This window comes from Oncorhynchus masou, chromosome 6 (assembly GCF_036934945.1).
Source record: "Oncorhynchus masou masou isolate Uvic2021 chromosome 6, UVic_Omas_1.1, whole genome shotgun sequence".
NCBI lineage: Eukaryota > Metazoa > Chordata > Actinopteri > Salmoniformes > Salmonidae > Oncorhynchus > Oncorhynchus masou.
This window is the reverse complement of record NC_088217.1, coordinates 45,988,918-46,011,280: the sequence shown is the minus strand read 5'-3', so window position 1 is coordinate 46,011,280 and position 22,363 is coordinate 45,988,918. Positions and strand designations below refer to the sequence as shown.

General features: G+C 42.5%; 1 protein-coding gene across 1 annotated transcript; it reads left to right on the top strand.

Moving 5' to 3' along the window:
* The first annotated feature begins 5,414 nt into the window (after nt 1-5,414).
* Nucleotides 5,415-21,943, top strand: LOC135542135 (zinc fingers and homeoboxes protein 3-like). The gene is made up of 3 exons (XM_064968831.1): nt 5,415-5,635; nt 14,100-17,050; nt 20,436-21,943. Exons 2-3 carry the CDS (start codon nt 14,304-14,306, stop codon nt 20,467-20,469), a joined length of 2,781 nt encoding a protein of 926 aa, XP_064824903.1. The 5' UTR covers nt 5,415-5,635; nt 14,100-14,303; the 3' UTR covers nt 20,470-21,943.
* The last annotated feature ends 420 nt before the right edge of the window (nt 21,944-22,363 follow it).

The following is a 22,363-nucleotide window of genomic DNA, read 5'->3' as shown; positions in this document are numbered from 1 at the left end:
GCCCGGAGGTGTGTTTAGGGTCAAAGTCCTATTGAAAACCACATGGAATGGCATATCGCTGCAAAATGCTGTGGTAGCTATGCTGGTTAAGTGTGCCTTGAATTCTAAATAAATCACAGACCGTGTCACCAGCAAAGGACCCCCACACCATCACACCTCCTTCTCCATGATTCCCGATGGGAACCACACATGAGGAGATCATCCGTTCACCTACTCTGCGTCTCACAAAGACACAGCGGTTAGAACCAAAAATTTCAAATTTGGACTCATCAGACCAAAGGACAGATTTCCACCGGTCTAATGTCCATTACTCGTGTTTCTTGACCCAAGCAAGTCTCTTCTTCTTATTGGTGTCCTTTAGTAGTGGTTTCTTTGCAGAAATTTGACCATGAAGGCCTGATTCACACAGTCTCTGAACAGTTGATGTTGAGATGTGTCTGTTACTTTAACTCTGTGAAGCATTTCTTTGGGCTGCAATTTCTGAGGCTGGTAACTCTAATGAACTTACCCTCTGCAGCAGAGGTAACTCTGGGTCTTCCTTTCCTGTGGCGGTCCACATGAGAGCCAGTTTCATCATAGCGTGTGATGGTTTTTGCTACTGCACTTGAAGAAACTTTTCCGGATTGACTAACCTTCATGTCTTAAAGTAATGATGCACTTTCGTTTCTCTTTATTTATTTGAGCTGTTCTTGACCTTAATATGAACTTGGTAGTTTACCAAATAGGGATATCTTCTGTATACAACTCCTACCTTGTCACAACACAACTGATTGGTTCAAATGCATTAAGGAAAGAAATTCCACAAAATAACTTTTAACAAGGCACACCTGTTAATTGAAATGCATTCAAATCAAATTTATTTATATAACTCTTCGTACATCAGCTGATATCTCAAAGTGCTGTACAGAAACCCAGCCTAAAACCCCAAACAGCAAGCAATGCAGGTGTAGAAGCACGGTGGCTAGGAAAACCTCCCTAGAAAGGCCAAAACCTAGGAAGAAACCTAGAGAGGAACCAGGCTACCAGGCATTCTAGGCGACTACCTCATGAAGCTGGTTGAGAGAATGCCAAGAGTGTGAAAATATGTCATCAAGGCACAGGGTGGCTATTTTGAAGAATCTCAAATATAAAATACATTGGGGCAAAAAAGTATTGTCAGCCACCAATTGTGCAAGTTCTTCCCCTTAAAAATATGAGAGAGGCCTGTAATTTTCATCATAGGTACACTTCAACTATGACAGACAAAATGGAGAAATAAAATCCAGAAAATCACATTGTAGGATTTTTTATGAATTTATTTGCAAATTATGGTGGAAAATAAGTATTTTGTATATATATGGTTACTACATGATTCCATATGCGTTATTTCATAGTTTTGATGTCTTTATTATTATTATACAATGTAGAAAATAGTACACATAAAGAAAGTAGGTGTGTCCAAACATTTGACTGGTACTGTATGTGCCTTTAATTTTCAATACATTGAATCCATGATGCTTGTGGTAGGACTATATCCTAGAGGTCACATTTTTGACCAATGGGAAAATGCATTGGCTCTAACTTATTATATATATTTCATCAGCAGATGATTTCTTTTTTCAGTAGATTAAAGTTGAGTTGGGTTATGAATATACTTGATCAATATCAGCTTAGAGGATTTTACCATTATTCATTAGTCTTTACATATGTTTAAATTTTTATTTATTTCACCTTTATTTAACCAGGTAGGCTAGTTGAGAACAAGTTCTCATTTACAACTGCGACCTGGCCAAGATAAAGCATAGCAGTGTGAACAGACAACACAGAGTTACACATGGAGTAAACAATTAACAAGTCAATAACACAGTAGAAAAAAGGTGGAGTCTATATACACTGTGTGCAAAAGGCATGAGGAGGTAGGCGAATAATTACAATATTGCAGATTAACACTGGAGTGATAAATGATCAGATGATCATGTACAGGTAGAGATATTGGTGTGCAAAAGAGCAGAAAAGTAAATAAATAAAAACTGTGGGGATGAGGTAGGTGAAAATGGGTGGGCTATTTACCAATAGATTATGTACAGCTGCAGAAATCGGTTAGCTGCTCAGATAGCTGATGTTTGAAGTTGGTGAGGGAGATAAAGGTCTCCAACTTCAGTGATTTTTGCAATTCGTTCCAGTCACAGGCAGCAGAGTACTGGAACGAAAGGCGGCCGAATGAGGTGTTGGCTTTAGGGATGATCAGTGAGATACACCTGCTGGAGCGCGTGCTACGGATGGGTTTTGCCATCGTGACCAGTGAACTGAGATAAGGCGGAGCTTTACCTAGCATGGCCTTGTAGATGACCTGGAGCCAGTGGGTCTTGCGACGAATATGTAGCGAGGACCAGCCGACTAGAGCAGAATCAGTGATTTTGACTGTTAAACGTCATATTTTGTTATTTCAGTGTGAATCGGCCATGTATAGACCCATACACTGAATTAGTGTAATAACTTAACAAACATGTTATGTCAATAGGTTTGTTTGTTGCACAATGATAGACACGGTTTAAGTGAGTTTTGCAGAATATTCACAAGAGTAGACCTGGTTTGTATGAATGTTGAGACTTGGACACTGGGGTAGACCTGTTTAATGTGAGTATGCCCATGGATTTACCTGGTTTACATGAGTAATGGGGTGTGGGGATACACAAGTGTCATTCGGGTAATGGGTCTGGATGAACCTCTATTGCCCATTCAAATCTCTGGTACTAAAAAATTGAATGGGGCAGGGGCACATGTGTTATAGCACTGTATTATGAGTTTATCTATGAAAGTATTACTGTATACAAGTCAGAGGTTGCAAGACTAAGATATGTAAATAACAGGGGTGGGGTGTGCAGTGTATAGCTGGATATAGGCTACTGTTGGTGACTTGGGGAATACAGCCATAAGGAAAGTGGATAACATGGATGAGATAGGCAAGTAACAGGGATGAGGTATATTGGCAAAGGAACTGGTGTCTATGAGTAACAAATAGGGCATTTGGTAGGTTATCCAATAAAATAAAAAAATATTTTGACCAATGGGTTAAATCTCATGTCTCTATCATAATACGTTCCAAATTTGTTGGAATTGTTACCCGTGTAGCATATTCAAAATCAGGGCGACTAAATCAATGGAGGCCAGAGGAAAAAATGTGGTCATAAATCAGGAAAATAGCATCGTGTCAGCTAGGCTGGAGGCTGAGCGAGAATTAAGGCTTCCTGACAGACTTACTATTGAACTTGTAATTTTTCTTCTCAAATCCAGAGGACATAAAACAATATAGAGGTAAGATAGATATTGATGTTGAGACATGACTTGTGGTATTTTCATATTTTAGTATACGTTGTTCATATTAATGCTAAGTTCCTGTTCTTTTTCAAAGACTTCTCACCAAAACAAGTGTACTCAGTGAAATGTCAACGGAGCACTGAGCTTACCTCAAGCTTTTCATTTTCAAAGTCTTTTACATTTAATTCAGCTCGTGCCATGCTAATTTTGCTATTTGCGAACCCCTGACACAACTTGGAAGGCGACAACCACAAAATGTAAAATCCTCAAAAGTTTCTGTGATAAAGCTGCTAAGCGCTGTCAACAAAGTTTGGTGCTTTGGCTATTATCAGATGTATTAGGTTACGAAATCTGACTTTTTGGATATAATGTTAATGGTCTGTCAGAGAAAGACCCCACTGAACGATTCAGAACATGAATAATCATATTTGTCTTGGTAACATGTATTTTATAACATATGGAAATGTCATCACTAAAGTTTTCACCGGGTGTATCGGTAGGCTACTTGATTGTATCAACATTAGGGTATTGGAATGTGGATGTTAGGGCATGGGGGTAACAGGGCTGGGGTGTGTAGGTAATTATTTGGGTTTAGGTGTGTGGGTAAGTGGGCTGAGGTATATAGATATTGGGGCTGAGGAATAGGAAAACAAGTCTGTAAATGGTATTATAAGCAGGGCACTTAATTTTACCTTTATTTAACTAGGAATGTCAGTTAAGAAGAAATTCTTATTTTCAACGACAGCCTAGGAACAGTGGGTTTAGCTGCCTTGTTCAGGGGCAGAACTACAGATGTTTACCTTGTCAGCTCGGGGATTCGATCTTGCAAGCTTTTGGTTACTAGTCCAATGCTCTAATCACTAGGCAACCTGCCTTCTTTTTTTATGTTCCCATCAAGACTAAAACATATATTTTTTAAACATACTTTTAAATATATATATGTAAGAAAATACATGTTAAGGTTACTAATGGCATAAGATTTGCAGTGGCATGTCTGGGAAAAATGTGGGAACAAATGGGTTAACCGAGATTAGTATAGGTTATGCCTGAAAATTCAAAAGATGAAACTCAAATGATGAACGCAATGTGCCTCATATGCCTCTCAATGCCACATACTGGATGGAGCCTTCTTTTTTTACACACACAAGTGGCCTATGAGTGACACTGTAGGCCAGGCTACACTATATGATGATAAAACTGCAAGAACAAGTCTAATTGGCTGACTTATCATGACATTGATTCTTAATATTTAAAATAACACCCAGCATTTATGTTTTAAAGTGATTGACAAGGTCTATGTATTCCTGAATTGAAATCAAAATGTGAAACAGTGGTTTTGGCAATCACCTCGAAATGCAAATGATGGACGCAATGTCCCCATATTGCCACATAATGTGCTTTCTTTTTTACGTACTAGTATAACCAAAGACTATAAGAGCCTAGTCCTTGTTATATAGGTACCTTATTTAACGGACCAGTAAAGTTAGTTTATTGACGCTCTGTGAACCTAGAGTCGGTATAACTGGAAAATGCAAATAGAAATAGGATATGGCGCATCGCCCCGACACATTGGTGAAATGAGCTTTTACCCCTTTACGCGCGCTTTTCATTAGGCTGAATTGGCCTTGTTGATATTCAGGCCTAATGTCTCATTCATTGAAGTATAATAATTATTCAATACTTTCCCCTTGTATGAACCACTCTCCAAAATACCTATATGGTTAGACAGACACCTTAACACGGGTTACATTGGCAAAACGGTGTGACCTAATTCGTATGTATATTCATTAGGCTATGACTGTTTTTATTAGGCTTACGTGGCAGGTAAGACATTTTCTGATTGGAAATTATGTCAAAATTATTAAGCTACACATTTGGCAAATGCTCAAATACACTCTTACATTTTCAGTAGGCTACTGTTCAAAACTGACCGATCGTTGTTCGTTTCCAATACTTTTGCTTTGTTCAGAGCGCATCTCTCGCGTATACATTCACCGTCCGACCCCCGCCCCTCTCCAACATTTAGATGAAAGGGTTTAGGATTTTGGGTGACGCTTTGAATCACGTGTTCATAGGAAATAGGCTACACTACGTATAATTTTTGTCTGCGTCGTCCAGCCGCCGACCATAGTTGTTTTCTGTCCATACAGTGTACGAGGAGAGGTAATGTAGCCTACCTTGCTGTGTTCACAGACTGACGGGTTCACGCCAGTTCACCGGGTTCATCTGAGGCGAGGACCCACCCCCTCCTCTCAAAGCGCAACGAACGGAGCTAATCTAATATAATTCATTTCTATATTAATGTCGGATTCCATTTTACTCCGGACCAACTATCAAGGTAATGGCACTTTTCCTTGTACAATAGAATAACTCGTATTATTAGAGTTATAATTCCAGATTGTTTACTCCAATTTTGGCTATAGAATTTTATCTGGCGCTGTAGTCTAGTCTAGGCAGTTTATATGAAGTCGCAAATATATAAAATGGCGACAGTAGGTGGGGGGTGTCGAGTTAGGATTTTGGGGAATATGTTTAATTCTACAGAATGAGCTGAAGATTGTCGCAAGTAAAAAGAGAGCCAATGTTTCCCAACAGGCTACTGGAGTGAACGAGTTAACTTGCCAGTTTGTTAGTTTCAAGAATGTAGCCTACAACGTTTACTTGCCCTCTCTCGCACGTTACAATGTGACGTTTCTGATGAATTTATTACACAACGCTGAATATTTCCCTCTTCTTTTTTGAGTGAGTCAGTGTTGACTATTCCCGTATTTAAGTTTTAAGGACTTTTATGTGACGAATACATAATCCTATTGGATTTGATGACTGGTAGCCTAACTTGGACAACCCAGACGTCCAGCTGGATCTTCTGCAAAAAAAATGTATTCCTTTTTAATCTATGAATTTTATGGCGACATTAATCGTTCCTTTCAACTCTTAAGTAACTGATTTGCTGATGCTGATAGCTCAGCAATCAACTGCATTTTGGGAGCTGTCGTCTTTTGATCTGCCTTTTTTCATGTGTGTCAAACTGTCAGAATTTTGCAAGCTGTAAAGTCTTCCTCATGACTCCCATCTCTAACACAGACAGGACACCCACATCTTTAGGTGTCTAGCCAATGAGGTGACCCTGTATAATCAATGCGTTTTCTGTTAGCTGTCCAACATGCCTGTGACACAGCAGGCATTCAGCATGTATCCCAGTGCTGACTAATATTACCTTATCCACTGCTCTGTGTGTGTCTGATGTTCATACACATTATATAGGACAATAGGATGGTATCCTACCTCTTGAATGAGCAGCAGAAAATATTCATCCGGTAACTATCGGTTAAATATTCAACCCTGTAATCAGGAAAATGTGTGAGTGATTCATGCACATGCAATGAGTCAGAGGCATCATACCAATTGGAACGGAAGAAGCATGTCATGCTACCAAGGTATATGAAATATAATGTAAGGTTATTCAATTAGAATAAATATGCAGACACCTAATTTTACCATTAGCGCCCCCTCAAAATTCGTAGATGCATGACATATGTAAAATAGGATTATTCCCTTGCTCCAATGCTTGGCAGACGTCTCTCATTACTGACTAATACAAAGCTAGACACGCTAGCTCCCACAGCCTGGCTAGATTCAGCCTGGTCCAGTGAGTGTGTATGTGTAGAGGGTTGCACTCTTCTAGGAGGTTACACTGGGGGAATGTCAATTCCCATTGTGGATCCCTGGGAACGTTCTTCCATCGCTCGATCTCGGAACTGTTCTAATGAGGCCAGGCATATTGCCTTTTATCCTTATTCCCTGCAATTAGGGATGGCTCACAGTTTTGGCTATGGCCATAACAGAGAGTGTTTGTATACACAGACACAGCGTAATGGACCGAGAGTGCCCACCCCACTCTAAAAAAGAAACGTCCTCGGATGACACTCCTTAGTTACTGTACAAATATACCGCTTTGCGGATTATATGTTCTGATGTCTATCGACACCAGTCAAACAATATTTTCATTTCTGTGCCCTAGGTTTCACTGTGCTGTGTAGCCATTGCCAGAGCACACTCAAGCAGGTCATATGGTCATGATTTGCAGTTTTAGCTGACATCGAGTGTATAACATTCCTCAAGTTCAGAGAGGAAAATCAGCTATCTAATGCCAACCAGATCTATTTCCCAGCAGTTCTGTACAAACAACCATATTCATGATAACAGCATACTTCCCCCTCCTCACAAAAACAGTCCCATAAGCATACTACTTAGAGAGCTTTGTTTTGTTAGTCTGAAAGTCTACACCACTCTGTATGGGTTCACTCTTATTCTCTCCTTTTCATCGTATGGTATCGCTTTTTTCTTAGGAGTATCGAGGTACAATGCGATTGAAAGCCTCCTTGAGACAGCATGTTTGCTCTGTTCCAACCAAAATAAACTTCTCTGCACAAAAACTAGGGGCTAGAGAGGAGAGAGCCCCTGCCACTTTCTCTGTCTCGTGCAAGAAAGGTTTGGTCAGCAGGAGTTGGCATTTGCCAAACTCTGGCAGTTACAAGAGGCTGTGATGTCAGCCATTTTAGGTTGGACAGTACAATGCGCAATACGCCGCCATTTTTCTTCCTTTTTCTTTTTAAGTTGCCAAATCAATGGCCTGGAGTCCCAGATACAGAACTGAAGGAGTTATTCATCAAAAACGCAGAAATAGGCTCCCGTGACTCAGGATTTCTTCACACAAATTTAGTCCGACATTCAGCCAGGCCGTTGAGGAAGGCTCTGGTGAAAAATATAAGATTGCGATGGAGGACATGAAAATCTATTTGAACAGAACAAGAGATGCTTTGGCATTAGCCCTAATTTGGTTTATTTTACTAGGCAAGTCAGTTAAGAACAAATTCTTATTTTCAATGACGGCCTAGGAACAGTGGGTTAACTGCCTGTTCAGGGGCAGAACGACAGATTTGTACCTTGTCAGCTCGGGGGTTTGAACTTGCAACCTTCAAGTTACTAGTCCAACGCTCTAACCACTAGGCTACCCTGCCGCCCCCATTAGCTCTAACCCTTTGCAATGTATGTAGACCTCATTTGTGTTTTATTAGATGGTGCCACAAACACTTAATCAGTAGGGTGGACTGTGTGGTTGAGCAGGTATTGTCATTGTGGGAAGGTGTCTTTACAACTGACCCCACCCCAATAGTCCGGAACAGCTAAGCCAAGGCTGGCATTTTCAGAGATGGCATTGCAGGAGGATTAACATTGTCCTTTGCCTGCCATATAAGGTTGTTTTGTGTGTGTGTGTGTGTGTGTGTGTGTGTGTGTGTGTGCACGTCTACACCCACCACGCATCCAGACAGACGATTGACACCTCTGTGTGGGGTGTGGTGGGCAAGGGGAAGAGAGGGGTTGCCATGACAATGTTAACACATGAGTGGCATCGCCGACTGGTCTCTCAGCAGACCGGCTGCAGTCACGGATGTAGGGAGGGGGGGGTTTGACGTCTGACAACACCTGCGTCTCAGCAGACATTCATACGTTCACACACACATATATACTGGTACACGTAGAAATACATAACACACACACACACCCTGAAGACACACTCCGATACAGAATTTACAGGCATACAATTGGGAACATACTGAAGACAGATCCCACTATATTAACACTAGATTAACCACTCACATCCTTGGCTACAGGTGTGTTTTTCATTACAGTAAATGTGGATTTTATGAATGCAATCACTAATCCATTACATAGCTATACACTTAAATTATTATGTGCCCACTAAATTCCACCCATTCAGTCAATAACAGACACAGAAAGCATGATAGACACAGGAGACATCCAGACATGCAGGAAATGGAACAATGACAAGCCGACGGTCAGTCTTCTGAATAAGGCTCCCAGCGCTGGATCACGTTTCTCTTATAAATGAGGCGGCATTGTTCTCAACGTCTTCCCTGTTCAGGGCAGTAATTGCTATCCGTCTCTGACTTATATTTGGGTTTCCAGCTAACCCACTCACATGACTTGAATCTATTTAATGGCCATTTGGCGGAAGATGTACTCATAAACAGATTTTTCCTGTCGTTTAGATGTGTCTGTCAAGAGTTGTTCTGTCTGTCCCACACCCACTTATGCCAGGAGCTGTTTCTGTTTCTGTTGATCTTCAACTCAATACCAGCTAAGCAGGCATTCAAGACAGCTGTGGATCACTGACACGCTAATATATGGAAAAACAAATGTTGCCATAAAATAGCCAAGATCTCCTCAGCCCTTGTGTGACTGCAGCATCACCAACTGTTTACTGGCAGTTGAGTTAAAAGATAAATATTTCTGAAAGCTTTGGTGTAAAACGATGTGGATGTGTACTTCATTGCTTTCTCTGTCATCTTCACCCATGTCCTCCTCTTACTCCAGCTGTCTTTCTGGGTCTGCTCTCCCTATGTCATTCCTTTTTCTCTGTCCTCTTACTCCTCAGTCATGTGACCAGCAACATGGCATTGCAAACGCCAATCTCTGTTTCAAATATCAACTGTTGGTGACCCTACAATTTACGCGTGCCTGTGGGCTATTTTATTGCAGATGTACCACTTTATACCCCTTCAGCTATGAAACCACCTTTTTTTTAAATAAGTGTTTTATTCTTATAAACCAAATATTAAATAGTTACTTGAAATGAAATCATTTCGACTGAGTTGAGCACACAAGGTAACATGAGGACTCTGCTTATGAAGAGTGAGCGGGGGTGTTCTGAGAGCTTGTCTGAAAGCTCTGTTACTTTGCCTCAGTTCAGATCAGTACTTTCCAGGTCTATGGAGATTAAACTCTTTTCATCTCAGCCATAGAGCCAGTGCCAGTATCGGGACATACGACACACCGGGAGACAGTTCCCGTCTGAGTCGTCTACTTTAGCGCTGAAACACGAGGCCCCTCTTTTCAGAGTGCACCATTCAATGGCTCCCTGTCTGAGAAGCCCTAGTCTTGTCTGATCGCACATCTCGCTCGTGAGATAATGCACCCCATTCTTTTGAATGGTGACCTGGTTCTTCATGTACCCTTGCTCAACTTTGTGCCTGTCTTGGGTTTGTCATGCATGGAATTGGATGTTTTAGGGGGAGAGGTACCAGGGCTACGACACGGTGCTATATCTCAGCGCAGTACGCGGGACACAAATAACTTCAACCTATTAGTGCTCAGATGACATTTTCCATCACATGGTATTTTTTAAATGGCATGGCCTTTGTATCATTGTGATGAAGACCCATAAAAAAAAATTACATGCACATTTTGTAGGCCACATTTTTTGTAATCTCCTTGATGCATTAGTATTTCAACATGTGATTGGGGAGCTCTGAGACCAGGAAACAAAATTTGAGCCACATTTGTGAAAAACTATCAGTTAGGATGAGGCAGTAATGATTATAGTTATACATTACAATTAACTGCATCACCTCCTGGTGCATTCGGAAAGTATTCAGACCTCTTGACTTTTTCCGCATTTTGTTACGTTACAGCCTTATTCTAAAACGGATTAAATAAAACATCTTATCATTAATCTACACACAGTAACCCATAATGACAAAGCAAAAACAGGTTTAGACATTTTTGCAAATAAAAGAAAATGTAATATCACATTTACATAAGTATTTAGACCCTTTACTCAGTACTTTGTTGAAGCACCTTTGCCAGCAATTACAGCCTTGATTCTTCTTGGGTATGACGCTACAAGCTTGACACACCTGTATTTTGGGAGTTTTTCCCCATTCTTCTCTGCAGATCCTCTCAAGCGCTGTCAGGTTGGATGCAGAGTGCCGCTGCACAGCTACTTTCAGGCCTCCCCAGAGATGTTCAATCGGGCTCTGGCTGGGCCACTCAAAGACTTGTCCCGAAGCCACTCCTGCGTCGTCTTTGCTGTGTGCTTAGGGTCAGTGTCCTGCTAGAATCTGGACCTTCGCCCCAGTCTGAGGTCCTGAGCAGGTTTTCATCAAGGGTCTCTCTGTACTTTGCACCATTCATCTTTCCTTCACTCCTGACTAGTCTCCCAGTCCCTGTCGCTGAAAAACATCCCCACGGCATGATGCTGCCACCACCATGCTTCACCGTAGGGATAGTGCCAGATTTCCTCCAGATGTGACGCTTGGCATTCAGGCCAAAGAGTTGAATCTTGGTTTCATCAGACCAGAGAATCTTGTTTCTCATGGTCTGAGAGTCCTTTAGGTGCCTTTTGGCAAACTACAAGCGGGCTGTCATGTGCCTTTTACTGCTTTTACTCAACTTGTTCTTGGGGAGCTTCAATGCTGAAGAAATGTTTTGGTACCCTTCCCTAAATCTGTGCTTCGACACAATCCTGTCTCAGAGCTCTACAGACAATGTCTTTGACCTCATGGCTTGGATTCTGCTCTGACATGCACTGTCAACTGTGGGACCTTATATAAACAGGTGTGTGCCTTTCCAAATCAAGTCCTATCAATTGAATTTACCACAGGTGGACTCAAATCAAGTTGTAGAAACATCACAAGGATGATCAATGGGAACAGGATGCACCTGAGCTCAATTGAGGTATAAGGCATTTCTGTTTTTAATTTTTAATAAATGTGCAAAAAAAATAATCTAAAAACCTGTTTTCACTTTGTCATTATGTGATATTGTTTGTAGATTGATGAGGGAAAACATTTAATTGAATCCATTTTTTTTTTAATAAGACTGCAACGTAACAAAATGTGGAAAAAGTCCAGGGGTTTGAATACCTTCCGAATGTACTGTAAGTGGGATCTAACTAGTAAGTCCACTGCCTTTCCCCTGTCCACGCAATACTAAAACCATACCTTCACATTTTATTCGTTGAGCATGAGAAGATCAGACTCACTGGCATGAGAGCTGTTGCCAACGTCTCAATGGAATGCACTCACTAAACCCCACTGTCCTCATCAGGGGTTAACTGTGTCCCGTCAGAAAGTATCATGACCTCCCCGCCAGCTAAACATACAGCAAATGCCCACGTCTGGATGCAGCGAACCGGGATTAATACATAAGATGCTGGTGACCTAGTTTTTTTTTTTTTTTTTTTGTGTTTTCTTTTTTTTAGTCGGAAGGGAGCCGTCATTAGAAATAAAAGAGCCAGTTACAAAAAGGACATCGCGGCCCGTCCGGGATCAGCATGTACTGTGGGTAGTCATTTGGAATTTTAAATTCCGGAACAGGTTCATCTTTTATTTATCAACCAGCAGGCCTTGGTGAATGCATACACATAACTTCACTCAGTCTGACTGGCTGAAGACGTACAGGTTTTTCAGGAGTATGGCCATGTTCAAGAGAATAATGACCTGACTCTTAAGAATTTGGCTATAGATATTTCAAGAATGTAATAGTGTGCTCATTCGGCGTGCTATATTGACACACCTTGTAATAAATAGTTTTAAGTACTGAGGTGGACAAAGATGTTCATCATCTTCATCATCAGTCCACATCTGCCAAAGAGAGACATATCTCAGCTATCTGCCCGAAGCATCATGACATCTCTGTGAGAACTAGATAAGATCAAGAGCAGTTTTTCAATTCACAGCAAGAGAGGCGGAGGGAGAGAGAGAATATGTGTGGGGAGGGTTGTATTTAATGAGAGGGCAGTGAGGAATTGAAGCAGATTGTGTCCTCGCTTCATATTCTACGTTGTTGTACTAAGAATGTTATCTATATATTTAGCTACATAACTGTAAAACCAGAATAAGCAGAAAACACTGACCTGAGTTGACCTTTGTCCTGAAAAGGCTTCAAACTGAGTTAAGTGGTGTGTGCAGTGTTTCCCCTAGGATTCTTTTCAGCAGTGGCGTTAAAGTTAGCGTTGGGGGGAGTGGGCGTGGCTAATGGTGCAGTCTTAAACCGTCCTCTTGGCCGCAGAGACATCATTTTGCTGTCCTAAAGCTAATTTTCTTCAATCCTACACATTTTGCCTTAGTGTCGTGCAATTCTACACATTTTGTCATGAGGTTGAGAAAAGAAAATCTGTTTTAAAGCTAGTGTCCTGCAATTGTCATGGCTAATGGCTAATGCCGTGTTCTTATGCTATCTGAGTGACTCAAACATAACAGTTTTAGATTCTCTGTCTAGTTTTTATTTTGATTGTTGTTGGTTCTCAAAGATGATCTTGTTTAAAAATATACAGTTCCACTCTTTTCTACATGCTTTATTTCTGGTTTACACTGAAAACATTTTTACCATCCCGGAAATTATTTTCCAAATTATATATATATTTTTGTATCATATATTTTGGAGTGATGGCAACGATTTAGCAGCTAAATGAATATAAGGGAAACACTGGTGTGTGCGTGCACGCATATGTGAAATTTGAAGCAATTGTGAGGAACCTCCATGTGTGAGTGTGTTAGAGTATGAAGGGAGTATATTTACAGAGAGTGGATGTGTGTGTGTGTGTGTGTGTGTGTGTGTGTGTGTGTGTATTCAACGAATAGCGTACGTCATCCTAAATAAAGGGTGACAAATAGTTGGAGGCCCTTTGATGCAGTCTGTCGATTTGATTGCTTAACATAATGTAATGTTGCATGTGTCATTAAAATCATTGTTGAGAGCACATCGGGGAGCACTGATGTCACCAGATGGCTCCCAAAAGTTGTGTACACCACAATGTAAAGGGTTGGAACATTATTGCCTGTAAAATGTAGACAGTGGCTCTTATCCAAGGTTGGCAGAAGAGTGAGGCACATGACAATGTAAAAATGACTGGGAGTTTCCCTGATTGTGTGTGGATGCATTCTTATTAGGAATTATTTAACTTATCACATCTTTTTCTGTTTTTACTCCCATAGGTTTCCAGTGAGCTGCCAAAACAGCCTGCTGTCGTGTGAGAGGAGTCCCAGAAGCTGAGGACAAACATGAAGCAACACTGTAATGTCATCGCGGCTGGCCCATGACATTTAAAACCCATCAGTCCTCTCCACATACCACTCGCCCTACGTTACCATACGGGACAATCAGTCAGTCACCCATCATCTACACACCACTACAATACAATGGCCAGCAAGAGGAAGTCAACAGTGCCATGCATGATCCCAATCAAAAACAAACACATGCGTGAGGAGATCATACTTGGCTGCCTCCCTGAGCTCCTACCCACAATCCCAGAGGACAGCATCCTCAGCATATCTGGAGAAGACGGACGCCATTTCTTCCAGGATTCCTCCAGACCTGAAGGGGGTGACAGATGGCAGAAAGGGGGCACATACAGCTGCCCACCTTGCCACTTTGAGTCCAGAGATCTGAACTACTTTTTGGACCACCTGCACAGCTGCCACATAGACTTCAGGGCCCAGCCCAGTTTCTACTGCCTGATTTGTGGTGTGTCAGTGGTCAGGTTTGAGGCCCTAGCCCTGCACAACTCTAAAGCCCACCCTGGGGTGTCGGGGGGCTCTGTCACCGTGTCCCTGCATGTCAGGAAGAGTGATGGGGCAACTATCGTGGAGCAGAGCCTGTTCACAACAAATGGGGAGGACTCTAATGATCCTGCAATCTCCTTCACTAAAACTCCTATAGTGAGAATGATGAAGGCCAAGGGACAGCACAAGAAGATTGTTGTCTCCCACACAGTAGAGGTGCGGAGGATAGACACTGGGAAGGAGATGAAGCAGACAGACCCCACAATGTTGACGAATGTGCCTAAACTACAGAATGGGTCTCTCAGTGGGACCAGTGGCCCTGCTATGTTGAGGAAACCTCACACTCATGTGACAACGACAACGGTGCCCAATCAAGCCTATCACCAGCACAGCCCTCCCACTTTCTCATTCTCCTCCTCATCCCCCGATTCCATCAAAAACCTCCCAAAGGTGATGATTCCCCTGAGCAGCATCCCCACCTATGATGCTGCCATGGACACCAGCAGTTTTCTCAAGACTTCCTTTGGAAAGTTCCCCTACCCGACCAAAGCTGAGCTTTGCTACCTGACCGTGGTCTCTGATTGGCCAGAGGAGCTGATCAAACTCTGGTTTACCGCCCATAGACTCAAACAGGGCATCAGCTGGTCCCCCGAGGAGATAGAGGAGGCCAGGAGGAAGATGTTCAGCACTGTCTTCCAAGGAACAGCACCCCCAAAACAGCCCCCTAAGCAACGGCACAACAATCATGTTGTAAACCAACACACTGTCCATGCCCAGCCTGCTCCAGTGGGCCCCAGCCACCAGGCTGCCAGGGTGTCCCATGGTAGTGTAGTGAGCAGGCACGCTGGAGTCATAGCCACTTCGGCTAGCATTTCAGCCTCTGGTCACCCGGTCACCACTAGGGTCTCTTATGTCGCCCCAGCCATGATCCCCCCGAAATATCAGACAGTGGTCAGCGGAACAACGCAGGTAGTAGCCAGGAACACTATCTGCACTACTGTGCCCAGCCTGGAGTCTGACAAGAGTGTTGCTCAAAGGTTGGGATTGGCGGGAAACAACGGTTGTGTCATTAGCACCATCAGCAGAAGCAGCAGTAGCAGTAGTAGTTGCAGTAGCAGCAGCAGCATCAGTAGTTACTCCTCCATTAGTACTGACGCCGGGGACCATGGCACTAGGAAACCAATCAGCATCATCAGTTGCACCTCCAACATTGGCAATAATGATGATTGTCTCACTGACAGCCATGACAAACCAAACAATCAAAGCAGCAGACATTATAGTATACCATCTGTCCTGGAAGGCTTCAGCAGCAGCAACAAAAGTAAAGTGGTCATGAGTAATACCGGCAAATCTAACGTTATCGCCTATAACATCCATAGCAACGGCAACACAGCTAATCAGGATCATTACCCATCAACAATGGGTGACCGTAACGACAACAATATCCACAAGTCCAACAACGGCAGTATGAGTAGTGGCTACTCCAGCACTAGCAATAATGATAATGTCAGCAACCTGAACCATGCCAGCAAAGCCCAAAACGAAAACACCAGCACCAGTGTCATTGCCAAAAGCAGCGGCAGCGACATATCTATTGTAGAGGATGGCAAATGCACGAAGGAGGTTCCTATGAAAGCTATGTCAGTCCTGCGGCAGCTTATCAAGGAGGAAGACCATTTTGGGGATGACAGGACCTGCCCTGAACTAAAAGTTGACCCCATTAAGATCAACCTGCAGAGGTCCACGGTGAGCGATCCAGCTTCAAAACCAGGTTCAGAGGCCTTCCCTCCAGAGCTCAAGTCTGAGACGCACATCTCAGACCTGTCACACCCGTCCTTCTCTGCCCCCTGGGGCAAGAAAACACCCAGGCAGGTGCACCTTCTGAGACAGGCATTCACCAGCACACGCTGGCCCAGCAGCCAGCAGTCAGAGGAGCTGAGTATCATGACGGGTCTGCCCAAGCCAGAGGTGGTCCGCTGGTTCAGTGACAGCCGCTATATTCACAAGAACAGCCAGCTGAAATGGCTGGAGGGCTACCAGTGCCTACCAGCAGAGGGGGAGGAAGGAAAAGGCCACAGAGACCACAACACAGGGGCACTGATCAACCCTCAGGAGGTTCATAGGAAACTGGTGGAGCAGGAGGTGAATAAGCAGCTTGATGGAGGACCTGAGGGGCTGAGCTCAGGGCAGCGGGGATTCTGGTGGGGTGCAGACACACAGAGGCCGCTGTTGAGTCCAGAAGGGTCAGAGGAGACTGGTGAGAGAGAAAGAGCTGTGGATACAGGGAATGCCGAAGGACTACATGGTCACTGGGCAGAGAGGGAGGATGACCACCAGCAGCCAGTTACCAGCCAGGCCTTTGGTGAGCAGCAGACAGAGCCCAGGTGAGTTCTATCAGTTACCGTTGTCTAATGAAAAGTACTGAATCTGTGATCACCTCATATACCCAAGGCCGGACAGCTCATTAGGCAGGATTAGCCCGCCGCCTATTGAGGCAGATTGAAGAGGGCGGCATTTGAGCTAAACTGGTCAAGACGCACCTCCAACAACACATGAAACCTCACATAATTATTTTGATGTTTAAAAAATAGAAATTTCAAAAAACATGTACCCCTTTGTCATGATATCCAATTCGTAGCGACAGTCTTGTCCCATTACTGCAACTCCCCTACGGACTCATGCGAGGCGAAGGTCAAGAGCAATGCGTCCTCTGAAACATGACCCTGCCAAGCCACACTGCTTCTTGACACAATGCTCACTTAACCCAGAAGCCAGCCGCACCAATGTGTCGGAGGAAACACTGTACAACTGGCGACCAAAGTCAGTGTGCACTGCACCCGGCCCGCCACAAGGACTCGCTAGAGCGCAATGGGACAAGGATATCCTGGGCTGGCCAAATCCTCCCCAAACCCAGACGGCCAATGTATGCTGCCTCATGGGTCTCTCGGTCGCGGCCGGCTGTGACACACCATGGGATTGAACCGGGGTCTGTAGTGACGCCTCTAGCACTGCAATGCAGTGCCTTGGACCACTGGGAGGCCAAACCTTGTATATTTCTGCCCAAAAACAATAACTATTTCTCTCAACCAGTGGCATATGGGCTTTTTAGGTGAGCGCTGATGCCACCCTGTGATAATCAGTGCCCACTTTGTCAAAATGCAGGGGTGCAAAATATTTCCTTTGTCCTTTCCCAGCATGCCTCTCCAGAGTGCTGTTGGAGAGACGCATCGCTGCTGCTCTCCACCAACGCTCCGCCCCCCAAAAATTATCTAGCATAAATCATTTAGCAAACATAGTATACGGTGGCCTTTTCTGTAGCCTACAGGCTGGAGATAAAATGTATGACAATGTAATGAGACAGACACTTTTTACGTCATGTAGTTTTCTCTGAACAAATAGCCTACTCTAAATGGCACCCAATCAAATACAAAATGTGCTGATATGTTAAGAAACAATATACAGTTGAAGTCTGAAGTTTACATACACTTATGTTGGAGTCATTAAAACGTCTTGTTAATTTCTTGTTAACATACTATAGTCTGTTCGGATATCTACTTTGTGCATGACACAAGTAATTTTTTCAACAAAGGTTTTTGTGAAGATGCTGGAGGAAACCGGTACAAAAGTATCTATATCCACAGTAAAACAAGTCCTATATCGACATAATCTGAAAGGACACTCAGCAAGGAAGAAGTCACTGCTCCAAAACCACCATAAGAAAGCCAGACTACGGTTTGCAACTGCACATGGGGACAAAGATCGTACATTTTGGAGAAATGTCCTCTGGTCTGATGAAACAAAAATATAACTGTTTGGCCATAATGACCATAGTTATGTTTGGAGGGGGAAAGGGGGAGGCTTGCAAGCCGACGAACACCATCCCAAATGTGAAGCACGGGGTGGCAGCATCATGTTGTGGGGGTGCTTTGTTGTAGGAGGGACTGGCACACTTCACAAAATAAATATATGGCTACATGAGGAAGGAAAATTATGTGGACATGTTGAAGCAACATCTCAAGACATCAGTCAAGAAGTTAAAGCTTGGTCGCAAATGGGTCTTCCAAATGAACAATGACCCCAAGGAAAATTCCAAAGTTGTGGCAAAATGGCTTAAGGACAACAAAGTCTAGGTATTGGAGTGGCCATCACAAAGCCCTGACCTCAATCCTATAGAAAATGTGTGGGCAGAACTGAAAAAGTGTGTGCGAGCAAGGAGGCCTACAAACCTGACTCAGTTACACCAGCTCTGTCAGGAGGAATGGGCCAAAACTCAACTAACTTATGGGAAGCTTGTGGAAGGCTACCCGACACGTTTGACCCAAGTTAAACAATTTAAAGGCAATGCTACCAAATACTAATTGAGTGTATGTAAACGTCTGACCCACTGGGAATGTGATGAAATAAATAAAAGCTGAAGTAAATAATTCTCTCTACTATTATTTTGACATTTCGCATTCTTAAAATAAAGTGGTGATCCTAACTGACCTAAAACAGGGACTTTTTTACTAGGATTAAATGTTAGGAATTGTGAATTGTGAGTTTAAATGTATTTGGCGAAGGTGTATGTAAACTTCCGACTTCAACTGTATCCTAACACAGGACAGGTCAAAGTAAAATGGACAATATGGAATGGATAATCTGGCTACTCACAGCTGCTGTCCAGGAGTTTCACCGCGTGTCATGATCAGTGGTTTCATAGTGAAAAATCAAATACTTCTGCATTTCCCGCTGTGTAAACACATTGCAAATATGCTCAGGATAACTCCTCCTGATGAAGTTAGAGGCTGCATCACATTCGGCTGTAATTGGGAGTCCCATAGGGCGGCGCACAATTGGCCCAGCGTCGGCCAGGGTAGGCCTTCATTGTAAATAAGAATTTGTTCTTTCCTAGTTAAATAAAAATAATTCAGAGCTTAAATAGCCAAAATGATTAGTCAAAGGAATCGGGACTAATAACGCCAATGCAACAGCCTGTTTTTACATATTTTTAACGTCCGAAAAATGTATATTTTCAACTTTCATTCAGAACTGAAAATGAACCTGATTTCAACGTCTGGAAAAGAAGTCTTTTCACCTTTCATTCAGAACCTAAATTGAACCTAAATTCAACGTCTTGGACATATGTATTTTTTACATCTTTTCAACGTCATTTTGCTTACAGGGACTATTCTAGTTTTGCCGGTGGCATTATTGTTGTCTCTGCCCTGCATATGCATACCTTCATAGAATTTCTATGTGTTAGGTCAGTTGTTTACCTGACAGCCTCGATGAGGAAGATAATTGCTCCTTCGTCATCACAGAATGTCAAAAACTATACTGTTGATATTTACAGTAGCTATATATTGCTCTGATATTGGATATTATTTATTTATGGCTTTTTAAACTGTAAAATTGAAGTTGAAGAAAAATGGTCAGTTATGTGTTTGTAGTTGTTACTATGTGAAGAATAAAGAAATTAACTGGGGGAGAGAGTGTGGGTATTCATACAGAGTGGCTTGTTCAGACAATCAAAGGTCTGTGTTTTCAGAAGCTATTTTTAGAAGAGTTGGAGTCTGGGCCATTGAATTATAGATTAAGAGAGCGTGCTAATATATGTGAATAAATCATGTCTATTGTCTTTTGTGAGTTGGCTGTTACGAGGAAATCAGAGACTAACTTCTATATCTTTTAACAGTGCTTATTCAAAAAATACATATAACATTTATTCATGGAAAATTACTTTTCATCAGAACAGTATTGTACTAATGTGAGTCCTGTGTGTGTTTTCAGGGACCGTCTGATGATAGAGCTGCTTGAAGTGTGACAGAGTGGCCCAAACCAACCGGGGGTAAAGGATGGGTTGGCTGGCTGGCTTTACAGATGGCCATGGTCTGGTGTGTTCATTATGACAGCAGATGTGATTGTAGCTGGACCGTTGGACTGTAACTGTGAATACCCCCATCACTTCCTGCCATCCTCTAAAGAAAGAACTTCTCACCTTTTGAGTCCTGTGATGTTCAAGCCTTTCTTCATTCTTCTTTGTGGTCGTGTGGGGAATGGGATGGTGCGCATAGAGGGTGGTAAGCCGGATGAGACAGAGAGAAGACTAACACTGACTGGACAACTGACTTGAATGAGGGAAGATGGGAGCGGGATAAAGAGATACTGTTTAGGGAAAGGGAGATGTATATGATTGAAACTGCACTAAAGAGGGGTTTTGTTGACTGGACAAAATGAGCAGTGTCTTGGAGATGTTATTGTTGGCTTTGATATTTGTAACTTTTTTTTTTTAGCAACCAGTACTTCAGCACTGCCTTGAATTTTACTTTCCTCCGTTAATTGGTTTTTCAATTTTACTTACTCTTCTTCTATAGTCACTGTAAGTCCAGAAATAATTGAGCCTCTAGTTTTATTTATCTCTGTATAAATGTTGGTGATCACTCAACAGTTCAGCTACAGCAGCGTTTCCCAAACTTGGTCCTCGGGAGCGCATTTATTTTTTTGCCCAAACACTACACAGCTGATTCAAATGATCTAAGCTTGATGATTAGTTGATTATTTGAATCAGCTGTGTAGTGTTCGGGCAAAAAAACCTGAACGTGCACCACTTGGGGTCCTGAGGACTGAGTTTGAGAAACCCTGAACTACACGCAAGAGACAATACAATGCACTAGCAGACAGCAATGCTAAAATCACACTGCCCCAGAATAAAGATATTGACAGAGCTCTGTCAAAATCAACAATGCCCTGGCTGAATCTACAAACACAATCATAAGAGAAGCCTGTCACGCGAACGTTGCCTTACTAAGTCTGTCCCAATGCATTGATATGACCGGTCCGCCCATCACCTATAGCTATCCAGCTACTGTGATGTTGAGATAAAAAAAAAGGTGCCAGTGCATTAAAGTTACTGCTGTGCTGGTTTATATCTGTGAATAAATTTTAAAAAAAGATGCTGCTTCTGTATTCTTGTAAAAGCTTAACATTCAGCTGTAATATGAAATATACTGGCAAATGCTATAAAATAAATGTCAATTTGATCAAATGCCTTGGAGGACACAGAGGTTGATCTTGTGCTAGCTAGAGAGCCAAATGAGGAGATCTTTTCATTCTTCTGAATTTTTCATATTAACAAACATGGTCACTACATGCGTCTGATAAGCTGCTAAATAGCTAAGAACGGTGCTATACCATCCAAAGTGAAATTGGAGGTGATCTCCTACCAGCAGTGTATGCACTTGTGTTGAATGTTACCAATTTATTTTGGTTTGAAAAATAAAGATGAAAAGAAATCTGGACTTACGGTGTTATGATCACTTTAACTTTTATGAAATAGTTTGATCATAAAGCACTGTTGTATCATCCTTTCTACACTTTCCAGAATAAATTCTCACTGAGGAAGATTGCTTACTTGTTTTTACTGCCACATGAAAAGCTGTCACACCTGTAGATTGATTATAGAACAAACATGACATGTTTGTAGTGACCCCGTGTTTTTGAGCGCGGATATCGACTCTGCCACTCGAGCATGCTCTTGTGGCACAGTCCATGGCGTGCTGGGCTACGGGCCGGGTTCAGGGTTCGAGATGAGCTCCTTGCCGGTTTCATTACACTGATGTCAGAAGTGGGATTGAATTAAACAGTTCATTTGATATTTGTAGGGGGTGTATTAACCTAGATCAAGAATTGGCAAGTTTTCCTTTTAAACAGTGTCATCT

Excerpts from the sequence above, each read along its gene's own strand:
- LOC135542135 (XM_064968831.1), top strand. The coding sequence starts at position 14,304 with ATGGCCAGCAAGAGGAAGTCAACAGTGCCATGCATGATCCCAATCAAA. Across the intron at positions 17,051-20,435 it reads GAGCAGCAGACAGAGCCCAG|GGACCGTCTGATGATAGAGC; the intron begins GTGAGTTCTATC and ends GTGTGTTTTCAG.